Genomic DNA, 12,521 nt, shown 5'->3' on the forward strand with positions numbered 1-12,521 from the left:
TATTACATTCTCAAAATATTTTCTGTGCAGAATTACCAGGTTCTAAAGGTTTTTTTTACATTTAATTTAGTATTACTATTACTAACTGTACGAACATAGCAGCTACAACACCACATCTGCTTTACTACTGTAGTAGTATATTATTCTATTGCGTTACAAAGGCACTGACAAAAATGAAATGATTGAACTCAGATGCTATTCACATTATAAAAGTTCTCTGGAGGGTAAAACACAGTAACAATTGTTTGTGTATCTCCTCCTGCTGCTCAGACAGAGACAGATCAGTGTGTGAGGAGGAGGCTGGTAGGCTGAGGCTGGGAGTCTGTGTGTGATGTGTGGTCCTGGGATGCTTGGAGCAGTGGAGCCAGCACAGACTTAAAGTGATGTTCATTTGATCAGTGCCCTAAACATCACTGCAAGTCTTAACTGCCTCCCTCTCATCTGCAGAAGGACCTTCACCAAGGGCAGCCATTTTTACGTACGCATGGCATGTTTCACAAGTGTCGTTACCATTCAAAGTACACTTTTACTGGACTTTCACAGTTAAAAACAGACTAATCTAAAGCTCTGCCATATTTGAAGGCAACATTTTCAGGCGACACTGCCAAGGCAGATACCATCACAGTGACACAAAGTCCAGCTGGCGTGTCGTTTTTGGCCGTGACCCTCAAAGGCGTTGAGGCTGTGTTGTGTCTGTCTGTAATGCTGCCTGGTGATGTTGCCTAAAAGGTTACCCTGTGTATCATTAGCCAAATTCCTCTTCGCGGCAGCTGATCGGCACAGGGCTAAAACAAGCCGTAAGCTTTTTCCTAGCACACTCTAAGGGCTCAGGCGGTTTCTTTCCACTACAGTGAGTTACACTATAAATAATTCGCAAAAATCCCCCTACAATAAAATTATCCCCTCATCCAACAATGTTGGTAGGCTCCCTCGTGCGACTGTAACTTAAAATACGAAACACGTGATGCCAGCAAATGTCAGCCGGTCAAGTGATTGGCGGCGGGCGAACAGGACAGGACAGCGCAGAGTGACCACCCCAGGGGTGGACGGTATGACATCATCCTCACCTTATGGAGCTGAGAGACCGTCTGGAAGGAGGCTGCCTTCTTCCTCTTCTCTTTGGCGCCAGGTTTGGGATCAGAGGCTGTGAGTGGAGGATCGCGTTACAGTCAGACTTAAGACTATAGACTACACAACGGCCACAGTCTTTCATTATGTGAAGCGCCGTATATAGGGGCGAGATACACAACGGCAGAAATGCCTTTAGAATCCACATTTTTACATGTGGAACAACAAAAAAATGTGAATGATATTTATGATTTATGATTACACTGCATGAGTGTGAGAGCGAGTGAGTGCGAGACTGTGCTGGTACCTGTGTCCGAGCTGATGTAGCTCTCATACAGAGCAGCCAGCAGCTTGTTGGAAGACTTCTGAAAGCAGGCCACCACTGTTTCATTCAGTGGGTCCTTGTTTTTGTCCAGCCAACCCGCTATGTTATAAGGCACCTGGCAAGTAAAATACAGAGATGTATGAGAGACCATGCACAGTCAGACATGCTAACAAAGATGACAAATCAATTATGAAAACTCATGAGGAAAGACAAAGAGACTTGTGTATGAGTGATCATTATGGTTGCTATTATGGTATTCATATATCACTGCACATATGTATCACTGAATACTCAGAGATGCTGAGGTTTCTCAAAAATACCTTTTCCAAATAGTCCTTGACAAAAAGCTGCTCGCTATAGTTAAAAACACCTCTAAAGAAACCTCTTCTAATAACTTTAAATGAGAGAATAAGAATGGTGAAGGGGGCTTTAGGAATTCAGATCTCAACGCGATGACACATGGTGCAACTTTGAGCAATGTGGCAACCACATAAACAGTTCCATGTGGTTTGGTTGGATGACTGCCATCATTTGCCAAAACAAAATCAACGCCCAATTTCAATGAGAACCTATCCAAACAACAATCCTCCGGAACATTGCCCAGTAACACTGCTCAAAAGGTCGCTCAATCAGCTTCCCAACTGTATTTGTCCTCCATTCGAATTACGCTCATGATAGCTGCTAACTCTGTGCTCCCCCAGATAAGCTACAGATGGCTACAGCGGAGTAGAGTCAGCCTACCACTCCGGCGTAGTGCATTATCTCAAACTGGGCTTCGAATTTGCGCTTCTTATCCGGCCGCGGCTTCTGGAAGTTGGGCGATTTGCCAACGTGGTTGTCGTACAGCTTGGCTTTGAAGCTGCTGTCCGTGGCCTTTGGGAACATGCATTCCTCTTCGAGGATGGAAAGGATTCCCAGGGGCTGAGAAAAAAAAACAATAAAAGGACATTGAAAATGCAATCAAATATGTCTAGCTTCCAAATCTCATTACATTCGAGTCCTGCAATGATAAAATTGACTAAGCCTTACTCAGACCTACAACAATCTACAAATCTAGAAAATGTAGAATCCAACTGCTATCTGATAACTACCATGAAAATGTGATATTGGCGCAACCAATGATGAGTTAAACCTCATCACCGCACACCTTTTCGATGAGGTCAATGCAGGCTTGGAGATCCAGTCCAAAATCGATGAAAGTCCAATCGATCCCCTCTCTCTTGTACTCTTCCTGCTCCAGGATGAACATGTGGTGGTTGAAAAACTGTTGCAGTTTCTCATTGGTGAAGTTGATGCACAGCTGTTCAAAGCTGTTCAGCTTAAGGAAAAGGAAAAAAAGGAAATTAGACAGCTGATGGTGTCAAGTAAAATCTTTTTTTTTTTTTGTCAATTGCCTCCATTACAGTACATCTACTTACTTCAAAGATTTCGAAGCCTGCGATGTCGAGGACGCCGATGAAGAACTGGCGAGGCAGGACAGTGTAGAGGGTCTTGTTGATGCGCCCCACCAGCCATTTAAACATGCGGTCGTACGTAGCTTTGGCCAAGGCTCCCACTGCATAGTTAACCTACACCGCCCACGCCCACACACACACACATAGAGACACAAAGGAAACAAACACACACACACACACACACACACGGAGAGAGCACAGAGGCACAGCTGTCATTCTTGAACGCACATACTGTTGCCTGGATACCAGGCTGAATCCACAGGGCGCTCAGAGCCTCCATATTGATCGGCAGGACAAATAAATCAATACTCTTTTTGTCTGTATTATCATCAATGAAAGGGGAAGATTTTTTTTATATACAGTTGCACAATGTACAACAGTGACACTTGAGATTGGTTTCTTCTGACTTTTCTGACTTCAAACACTTTCTTTATTTGCTCAGAGAGGGGTCCTTGTGTACTGCTACTGTCTCTGTATGTGTGTGTGTGTGTGTGTGTGTGTGTGTGTGTGTGTGTGTTCTAGATGAGACTCACCTGTTCCACATTTTGTCCCTTCACCACATTCTCATTCCCCACTTTGACTCTGGGGTGGAGCAGACCCTTAATGAGGTCAGCGGAGCTCACACCCATCAGGTAGGAGGCCTTATCAGCGCCTGATCAGAACACACACACAAACACACACATGCGATATGATTACTAAAACGTTTTACAATAACGTACGTACAATAATAGCCTAGTTCATCATATCAGTCCAGTTCAGTTCAGATAACTTTATTTCAGTAATTTCCTGTGTATTAGCCGCATTGTGTATAAGCCGCAGTGTTTTAAGTAGTTAAAAGAAACAAAACCATAAATAACATATTAGCTGCCCTCATATATTAACCTCATAGCTGAAGAAATGTAGTAAAATTAAGGTGTAAGCTGCCGCTAACAGTTGGGAAATTATGGTAGTCCCCGCGGGGTAATTCGGTTTACAGCCAACCCATCCATTCAGGGTTAAAGGTTACAAGGTCATCAATCTTCCATCTTCCATTTTATATTACTCTAAATGTGGTGACTGATATATTGTAGTGTACCGCACATGACGTAGAACCACTATGATTCCAGCATAAATAAATATGTGGGACAGACATACTATTGTGCCCACTGGCTTTTCGTACAACTTAGAATTTGTGGGTTTGAAGTTCATTTAGGACTTGGAAACAAAAACGACAGTTATATATAGATGCAGTAATAGAAATGGCTAAAATGGAAAATCTTAGAATAAAATCTTAGTGAGAGATCCAACTCACTTTCAGTGCCGTCGGCCTCAGCTTGCTCCTCCCTCTGCCTCAGCTTGAACTTCATGTTGCCAAAGTGCATGATTGCCCCCACGATCTTGTAGCAGCCGTACTTCTCATCCAGACTGAAACCCAAGATGTCCATGGCATGCTGGCCAACACAAAAAAAACAAACATTCAGAGGGAGGACATACTGTATGACCAGTTCACCAGAGGTGTTTTGGAAATGGTTTTGTATCATGTATTTATGTCCACAGATTGTGCTATAATCTCACAGTCTAAAGAAACAACTACAACATCGATGACAGACAGCCCAGGTCAATGAAACTGGCACACAGCTAGTCAGAATGTCATATCGCCCCAAAGAGGACAGCACTGGTATTACGACAGACTTTGCTAATTGCCATGGCTTGCGTGAGACGAGTACAAGACTTAATGCCAGCGGGTTGGTGCCCGCTGTCACTGTTGTTATCGTTAGCAACAGTGACTCACGGTCACTTACGTCTGTGGCCAGGAGCTCCTGTCCATCATCCATGCTCTCTACCGTGACCACTCCTTGGGAGCAGAAATGGTAGTCGAAAGGGTTGGAGGAGACCAGAAGCATGTCTGCAACACCAGAGTATATGTGACAAATTATGTGTCTGCAACACAAGAGTATAAGTGACACAATAACAGTATGTGACAAATTATGTGTATGCAACACAAGAGTATATGTGACACAATAATAGTATGTGAAATTAAATTTGATTAGATTTGATTTGCATCATAATTGTGATAGAAAATTGTTCATTATTGTCTGCGCAGATCCTACATCAGTTCAATGGCTTATCCTGGGGTGCGTTTCCCAAAACCATTGTTTCTAATCTGTTCGCAACTTAGTTAGTTCGCAATGGGGAAATTGCATTGCTTTTCTGGAAACGCACCTCTGAATAGCAGTTGTTTTGTATTAAATGTTGCATTCATCAATGAGGGTACAAGAGGACAAGAAAATTTCAAGAAATGTTCTTTCTAATGAGAAACTTTTTGACTGTTACTGTTACCTAGGAGCTCTGGCTTCTTCTGAGACATGATCTGGTAGTAGATGTGGTAACTTCTTTCTCTAGGCTGCTGAAATATCACTCTGGATTTTTCCAGAAGATCTGAAAACAAGATAACGGGTATTAAATATGTGCACCTAATTAATGTAAGTAACACTGTAGCCACTGTGTGCACCATTTTAACATGCACTGGTAACTATATGGCATACAGCATTGGCATTTCAAGCAAATCTAAGTCTATGAGTATGATGCTATAACTCACAAATATCAATGTCAGCAGAGGCTAGTTTTCCTGTGTGTCCAAAATGGATCCTTATAAACTTGCCCTACAAAGGATGAAAAAAGAATGTAACATATTTAAAACATACATCTGATACATCTTACCATTCATACATGGCATATTGTCCTGACCTCTTCTCATTTGATTCTGCCCTTTAAAATCTCAGATATTTTTCCTCTAATCAAATTGTGCTGAAACCTCATGTGACTCTTTCAACTCTTTCAGTGATGCCCAGCAGATCATTCTACTCACAAAGCGGGAGGAGTTGTCATTCCTCACAGTCTTGGCATTACCGAAGGCCTCCATAGCAGGGTTGGCCTCAATTATTTGATCCTCTAGGGTGCCCTAAGCAGGAAACATCATCAGAGGGTTAGTTTTCAGACAGATGTCCATCCACGAAAAAAAATCCCAAGACTGAAAAATTCTGCATTTTCATACGTAAAGATGGAGAAAAATGTCCCATTTAAATCTTAAGTTAATATTAATGCAAAATTATTGCTGAGGTCTTACTGAGTACTATATTGAGCAACTGCTTATGCAAGAGATCATATTAATTTAATTTCTGTAACAGTATTAATGTTGGTGGCCATTGTGATATTGTTGTAGTAGGCCTACACTTACGTGATAAGCATGGACTGGTTCTCACGATCTGTGTGGACAAAAAATATATAGCTATTGATATTTTGCAACAATACAGAAAGTATTGACATCTGTTATTGTTTTCAAAATTAAAAACACCATTAAACAAGATAATAGGCAAAAGTAAAAGAAATCCTACGTACTGCACAACATGTGATTGTAGGCATTGTCGGCAATGGAGTAGATATGCGGTGGGGCCTCTGAGCGGCGCTTGCCCTTGTAGGCAGCCACCACAGGGGCCGTGTAAACCGGGAGCCACTTGTAGGGGTTCACCGTCACACAGAACAGCCCGGAGTACGTCTGCAGAGACAGCTATATTAGTGGAGATCTCTCCTCTTTGTTGACAGACCAAAATCCCATATTCCCTCGGCACATCTCAGCAGCCAGCATGGCTGTTTGTGAGTAGTCTACATTTGGAGGATGCAGGCTGTGCAGGCTGTCACTCACATATATCATCCAGTTGCTGTAGCGCTTCCGCAGGTTAAACAGCACAGAAGCTTCGTTCAGGTGGGTCAGCATTGCCATATCCTCAATCATATCGAATTTGGGAGGATTCATTTGCTGGATGTCATCCTCCTTCACGGTAAGGGTCTGCACGTGGGGAGGGAAAGACACTTTGATTGTAGGCTACGAGCTGATTGCAGAACATGCATTGAAATTAATCAATCGGGAAAATGTGTGCGAGAAAGTCACTTAGGCCTAAGTCATTTTAAAAGTGCTTTAAGTTTTCCGTGCATATTTTATTACCCCTCCATACAACAACGCCAATAACGTACGATAATCTACTTACCCTTCCATCCTTGGTCTCAACGGTAACTTTGCCACCGGTAATATCCTTGATTTCAATTTCAATGTATGCCTCCTTCTCGTCCGGAATCCAGGCACGCTTCTTACCTGTCACAGTAGTACAATATAGTTAACATGTGACTGTGCGCTGTTCTCAACAAGAAAAAAAATATCTCGTAACAGCGACTCATAATTGATTATTTTCATTTTACAATGACAGTCCAACGTTGCAAATGATGAGTTAGCCTACCTATATCACACACCATAAGAACAAAACGAGATCAAAACGTTCTACAATACCATCGAATGCCACCGTTTGTGCTCCCAGTAACTCGAGATCCGACTTGCGCAGAAAGGGCGCTGCCTCTCCAAACTCCTTCATGTCCAGTAAGCGGGACATGGTGGTGCCTCCACAGTCCTGCTACACCTCGAAGTCAATTGGGTAAAAGTTTCCACAAACCTTAACAGAGAGAGTAAACATTAACATTTACTCGTAATTCAATTTTTCACCCTTTTCTTATTTATTTCCTCCAAACGTTGAAAAGAAAAAAATATTCACAATATCCGTTGTACACCTGTCTCATATTATTATTTCATGTTTGACTAATTCAACAAATATATGAGTTTCCTTTTTTCCATTTTAAGTCTCAAGAATTGGAATTCCTTCCCAATTTGTGAATAAACTGAAAGAAATGTGAATGGCCGCGCCACTACGCACGGATGGACTAACCTATGCAAGCGCTGAAAGGCTAGAGAGAGCGCAAGCTGCATGGCCCCTATTTATTGTCTCCATCAAGGTCACGCTTTGGGAAGATATGTCAAACATTATCATGTGTCGCCTCCTCTGCCGCCCATTGGTGCTCAGCGTGTGTCTCAATTGACACAAAAGGCAAGCTGCATTTCAACTTTGCGTAAAGCACACAGGCAGTTATTTTTGTACTGGGAAGGCATGATTTAGGGTAAGTCGGAAGGGGAGGGAGGGCGGTGCAAACCAAAGGGGGTGTTTGTGTTTATAGTGTTATTGTCAACTGTGGAACCACTATCGAGTTCACAACTGGCCAGGTTATGCAGGCGTAATTGCCTGGATAAATTGAATCGCGAGCTTGTAAGTTTTCCCTCCGGACTGAGCTGTCAAGGCCGGTAACTAGGAGAAGTGTGGGTCAGCCATTCTTTAAGGTGTGAATGAGATCACTGCTCATATCTACTTACCATTACTATATATCTGATTTGCCATTTCTGCGTGGCATTCCCTGGGCCCATTTATTCCATTATAGAGTCGTTGACACCTGGTGTTACACTCCCTCCAACTGATGGTCCAAGTGCAGTCTGAGGAAAGCTGAGACTCCTCCATAGACCTTCTCCTGGAGGCCAACAACAATTCACAAGTATTAAATTAATAAAATACACATGTGTAGCCTCACCCCTCTCTCTCCCTCTAATGGCTTGTTCACAGCTTCTTTTGTTGTTGACGCCAACAGGGGGGCTGCCATTGTATACCACGACAGAAGTTGTAACCATAGGAGATATTATTTCAGCACCCGTGGTGCTCCACACTAGACATGGCGCTTAAAATACGTCATAATATTTGGCCTGTTTCGTGAAGCAGCCAATGCTGTTCAGGAATTATTTGGATGCTCGAAGTCTTCAGACAGACACGGAAGAAAAAGTTAAAATTATTTTAATAGAATACTTTAACATAGGGTAAAGGTTATTTGCTTAGTTTTAAAACAGATGAAGGCCATGGCCCAAAACTTAGAAGGAAGGATACAAGGGAATGTCAAAAATTTTGTTCCAAAAAAAGATTCCGCCTACCCTAACAGTTGGAACCTGTTAATTGCCCCCACCCTTTAAGTACAGTAGAAGCATTCTGTGAACTGAGGCATTCCACAACACTCCGGGCATCTGTCAGCTAGAAACGGCTTCTGACACTCTGAGCTTTGAGGAAGAGGTAACATCACTGACCTTTACTATGCTAATGATGTTTGGTCTTAAGGTAATAAAGTGGGATCATAATATGGCAAAATTGGAAAAAGAGGAAAGAAAAAAAAAAAAATTGCACGGTGCAGAACTTGATGTTCATATTTGCATCTAACATCCTCTTCTCCCAGTAGAATTTCAGGTATGGTCTGCAATTCAAGGACTGAACTGATCAAAGCCCTTACCCACCCGTACCCAGTTTAAAGTAACTTCAGTGGACCTCTTGTCCTCTCCTGACCAAATCCAAATGGCATTTATCCGAATCCGAGTTCAGAAAGTGACCCCCTGCCGCAGTCTCCCTGGAACTTTCCAGCTGAAGCATTAAATTAAGACCGTGGTAACGAGAGGACTCTATCAAGCCTGTCCTCGGGGAGCTCGCTGGGGCCCATTTGTTCGGCGGTGTCTGTTCTGTAATTCTGCGTGTGCAGGACTCTTTTTACACTCCGCTCCCCGAGAGATTTGACCTTGAGTTATGTGTGCCCTTGTATGCTGAAGGGGTGGGGGGGTGGGGGGGGGGGGGCAAAGAGAGAGAGATGTGGAAAAGGGGAGGGCGGTGGTTCATAGTGTCCTGAAATAGACAAAGAATACACCCCTCACCACGAGCGGCCATCCAGCCGGCCAGTGCCACCACCAGCAGCAGTGGCGGTAGCCCGTCCAGCCGTGCCAGAGGCGCCCAGGCCTCAGCGTTTGGCAGCTGAGATTAGTCTGCTGATGACAGTGTCTATTGTTAACCAGCGGGAATGCATACTAACTACTCTACCTAGGGCTGGCCTTGTTCCCCTCTAACCTGTTGCATCACCTGCAGCTTCTGCGTTGTCCTTCAGACTGGGAAGGACTGTTCGGATGCTTGCTCCTAAATAAATTGACGTCACGCTTTCTCCAAGATGCTTTTGTGATGATGACGATGAATGGATGTTACATATTATTTTCCACCCGGTTTGGAGAAAACCAAGCGAGGCTGAGCGTTTACATTTCAGCTCCACCAAGTCTCTTGTTTATCACAGACTGACAAACACTGGAATCGGCCAGTAAACCTCAAAGGCGTTCATTTTTTCCACTGAAAATAATAGTAAAGTGGCAAAATTCGGAACATACAATAGGTTTACAACGACAGCTCTGTGAACAATGCACAGACCAAGCGAACTAGAAGTCCTTTATGTTTGGCTTGGATGGTGAGGGCCATTCAGTTCGACAAGCCTGACAGCTCTAATCATGGCTGTTTGGGGCGCCTATCTGCTGCCAAACGGTGAGGTGTGGGGCTGATTGCTGAAACGTTCCCCAGCACTGGGGCAGATATAGCAGGCCCGACTGCAGCTATTCTGGGCGCGGGGGGCTCTTCAAGTGAAAGGTGGCTGGGTAGTGTAGCCCTGCACTCCCAGTGCGCCGCGGGCTCACATGCCGATAAAGCACGAGACGGAATGGATACTGAAGTCCTGCATGCATGTGTGTGTGTGTGAAGGAGTGAGTCTAAGTGTGTGTGTGTGTGTGTGTGTGTGTGTGTGTGTGTGTGTGCGTGTGTGCGTGCGTGTGTTTGTGTATTTCCCCCTCTGCATCGACGTCTGTGACCTTACGACTCCACGTCTACATTTGTCTGTTTGAGTGGTAGAGTTTGATTGAACAGTTTTCTAGAGATGGCCCTTATCAGACACTGAATGGTTTTCAAAAGCAATCAGTTATTATAAACTGTTACATTCTCTTTGCATTTCTTTTGTGTTTCTGTGTTGTAACTTGTATATCAAATGTTTTATTGGTCTTTACTCCACTTTACGTTACTTACCTGTGAAACATCCTTTACACTTCCCTCCATCCCTTCTTTTTCTTTCTCTCTCTCTCCCTTTCTACTGTGCTCCTTTACTTGTTATCCAGGACAGCTGACTTTTGCTACCCTTTCATTGAGAGATTCTTATGGTTGTGTTTTTCCATTAGAAGAGACAACATCACATCAAAACAACGTCTAATTTATGATGTGAAATTCTCAAATGAACTCCATGTCCCATAGCGTACAAGCAAGTTCATTGAGTTCTGCATTTCTTACTGCATTGCACACCACAGACTATTGTAGTCTGGTTTATGAAACACCCATAAAGGCAAGTGCACGCTTGATAACTCCAGTGAAATACTCTTGAAGGCTGTCCTGTTGGTTATGTTTTTTTTTTTTTTTTAATTTTCAAATGTGTTTTGTTTTTGTCAGTAAATAGGGTTGGTTGTTGATTGGCCTCTTTGTGAAATCCTCTGCCTATAGCACTGATATTAACACCTCTCCTGCTGTGTATAATTGAAATATGACAGAACACTATAGCACAGGTCTGTATATTCAAGCCTATTCCACATTACAGCAGCCCCTTATGAAACTGATCTGACTCCGATCTGGGCTCGCACACCATCACCAGCACAGGGCCGATCTGATCCTGCATCAGCCACTATCTGCACCAGGCAGGCACTTTCTGCTTTCCCAGGCTGGTGTGTGTTGACCAAGAACGAGGTCCCACAAAAGTGGCATGGAGCATGTAGACAAACTGGGATTCCGGGAATCAAAGCTTGGATCGCTGTTAGGGGTAACAGTTGTTTTAGTTCATCGTGCACCACATACCAAAAGGCTTAGACTGAGAGGTGCAGGCACACACATACACACACACACACACACACACACACACACACACACACACAGCTTCAATTTTCACCCCACGCCACAAGCACACACTCAGACAATTACACACCTAAGACCTGCTAATTCACAATATCTTCATGGACTAGATGTGGTAATCAGACAAAACAATGCCAGACAGACCTCTGTCATTTCAGGATTTGGAAAATACAACTTAGGTGACATCATTAGGTATGCACTGCCAGGCCACCCAGTGTATGAATTCTTCATGAATAACTTAACAGTAATTTGGAGTGCACAAAGCCTTTCAGCAACTGCATCAGCCCGAGCAGGACATCAATATATAGCCTACATGCAGAGAGAAAGACAAGAGGTCTATCTGACGCCAGATAATGCTTGGGACCACTAGTAATCTCATCCGATGTTCACTATCGTTCTAATGTTAACGGTAAAACTCAGTAGTGCGGCGCACTCGACCCAATCAGTCGTTAAGCAAACGCTCAAGGGTATTATTAACCCCGTGGACCGAAACAATACTCTGTCTTTCATTGTGATAAATCCGTGAGGGCACCGGCGCTCAGTGCGAGAGTACATTCAGCTGCCATTCTATTTCGGGCACTGTGCTGGACATACCTCCGGCATGCCATGCCATCCTCAACGGCGGGCGCGTGGCCTTATCTAAACGAACGCAGACAACCCGTCGCGCGGAGGATAACGGGAAAGATCTCTCAGTTTTCAGCTCATTACACGCTAGGGCAGAAGAGCAGGGCTAACCAGGGCCATGACAACACCAGCTGCAGCCGAAGGCCGAGAGATTCATCTGTAAGGTTCAACGTTTGAATCTTTGTTGAAGTCACGGAAGACCATGTGTTCATTCGTGTTTCACCATAAACTCATGCGATGTTATGCGGTACTTAGGGTTACTTTATGTCCGTTCATAGTTCAGAGTAGCACCAACGAGTGGTGGGGACGAGTTGACAGCCAAGATCCATTGGCTTTAAAGGGCATACACCGTGGTGAAGGACAACCAAATGTTGTCTGAGGTTTAGCCGTGGTGAACCCGTTGACAAG

The 12,521-nt window shown here is 43.8% G+C and overlaps 2 protein-coding genes across 2 annotated transcripts in view; both read right to left on the reverse strand.

Annotated features, from left to right (window-relative positions):
• Positions 1-5,783, reverse strand: part of myh7ba (myosin, heavy chain 7B, cardiac muscle, beta a) — an 18,733-nt gene extending 12,950 nt beyond the window's left edge. The window contains exons 1-11 of the mRNA XM_062544961.1: positions 5,696-5,783; positions 5,426-5,489; positions 5,167-5,265; positions 4,629-4,732; positions 4,139-4,277; positions 3,381-3,499; positions 2,812-2,961; positions 2,541-2,711; positions 2,135-2,314; positions 1,376-1,508; positions 1,068-1,144 (exon numbers count right to left, since the gene is read on the reverse strand). Of these exons, the coding sequence (XP_062400945.1) occupies positions 1,068-1,144; positions 1,376-1,508; positions 2,135-2,314; positions 2,541-2,711; positions 2,812-2,961; positions 3,381-3,499; positions 4,139-4,277; positions 4,629-4,732; positions 5,167-5,265; positions 5,426-5,489; positions 5,696-5,749 (1,290 nt within the window). The 5' untranslated portion in view covers positions 5,750-5,783. The remainder of the gene's footprint in view (positions 1-1,067; positions 1,145-1,375; positions 1,509-2,134; positions 2,315-2,540; positions 2,712-2,811; positions 2,962-3,380; positions 3,500-4,138; positions 4,278-4,628; positions 4,733-5,166; positions 5,266-5,425; positions 5,490-5,695) is intronic.
• Positions 5,784-6,060: 277 nt separating this feature from the next.
• Positions 6,061-7,612, reverse strand: LOC134092173 (myosin-7B-like). The gene is made up of 6 exons (XM_062544962.1): positions 7,599-7,612; positions 7,169-7,295; positions 6,873-6,976; positions 6,530-6,673; positions 6,226-6,382; positions 6,061-6,092 (listed from the first exon to the last, which is right to left on the reverse strand). Exons 2-6 carry the CDS (start codon positions 7,266-7,268, stop codon positions 6,061-6,063), a joined length of 537 nt encoding a protein of 178 aa, XP_062400946.1. The 5' UTR covers positions 7,269-7,295; positions 7,599-7,612.
• Between the last annotated feature and the right edge of the window lie 4,909 nt (positions 7,613-12,521).

The sequence above is a fragment of the Sardina pilchardus genome, chromosome 9, assembly GCF_963854185.1.
Source record: "Sardina pilchardus chromosome 9, fSarPil1.1, whole genome shotgun sequence".
NCBI lineage: Eukaryota > Metazoa > Chordata > Actinopteri > Clupeiformes > Clupeidae > Sardina > Sardina pilchardus.

Coding starts and splice junctions, on each gene's coding strand:
- LOC134092173 (XM_062544962.1), bottom strand. CDS start 7,268: ATGTCCCGCTTACTGGACATGAAGGAGTTTGGAGAGGCAGCGCCCTTT. Junction 6,977..7,168: donor ACAAACGGTGGCATTCGATG/GTATTGTAGAAC, acceptor CTACTGTGACAG/GTAAGAAGCGTGCCTGGATT. Junction 6,383..6,529: donor ACAGCAACTGGATGATATAT/GTGAGTGACAGC, acceptor CTGTCTCTGCAG/ACGTACTCCGGGCTGTTCTG.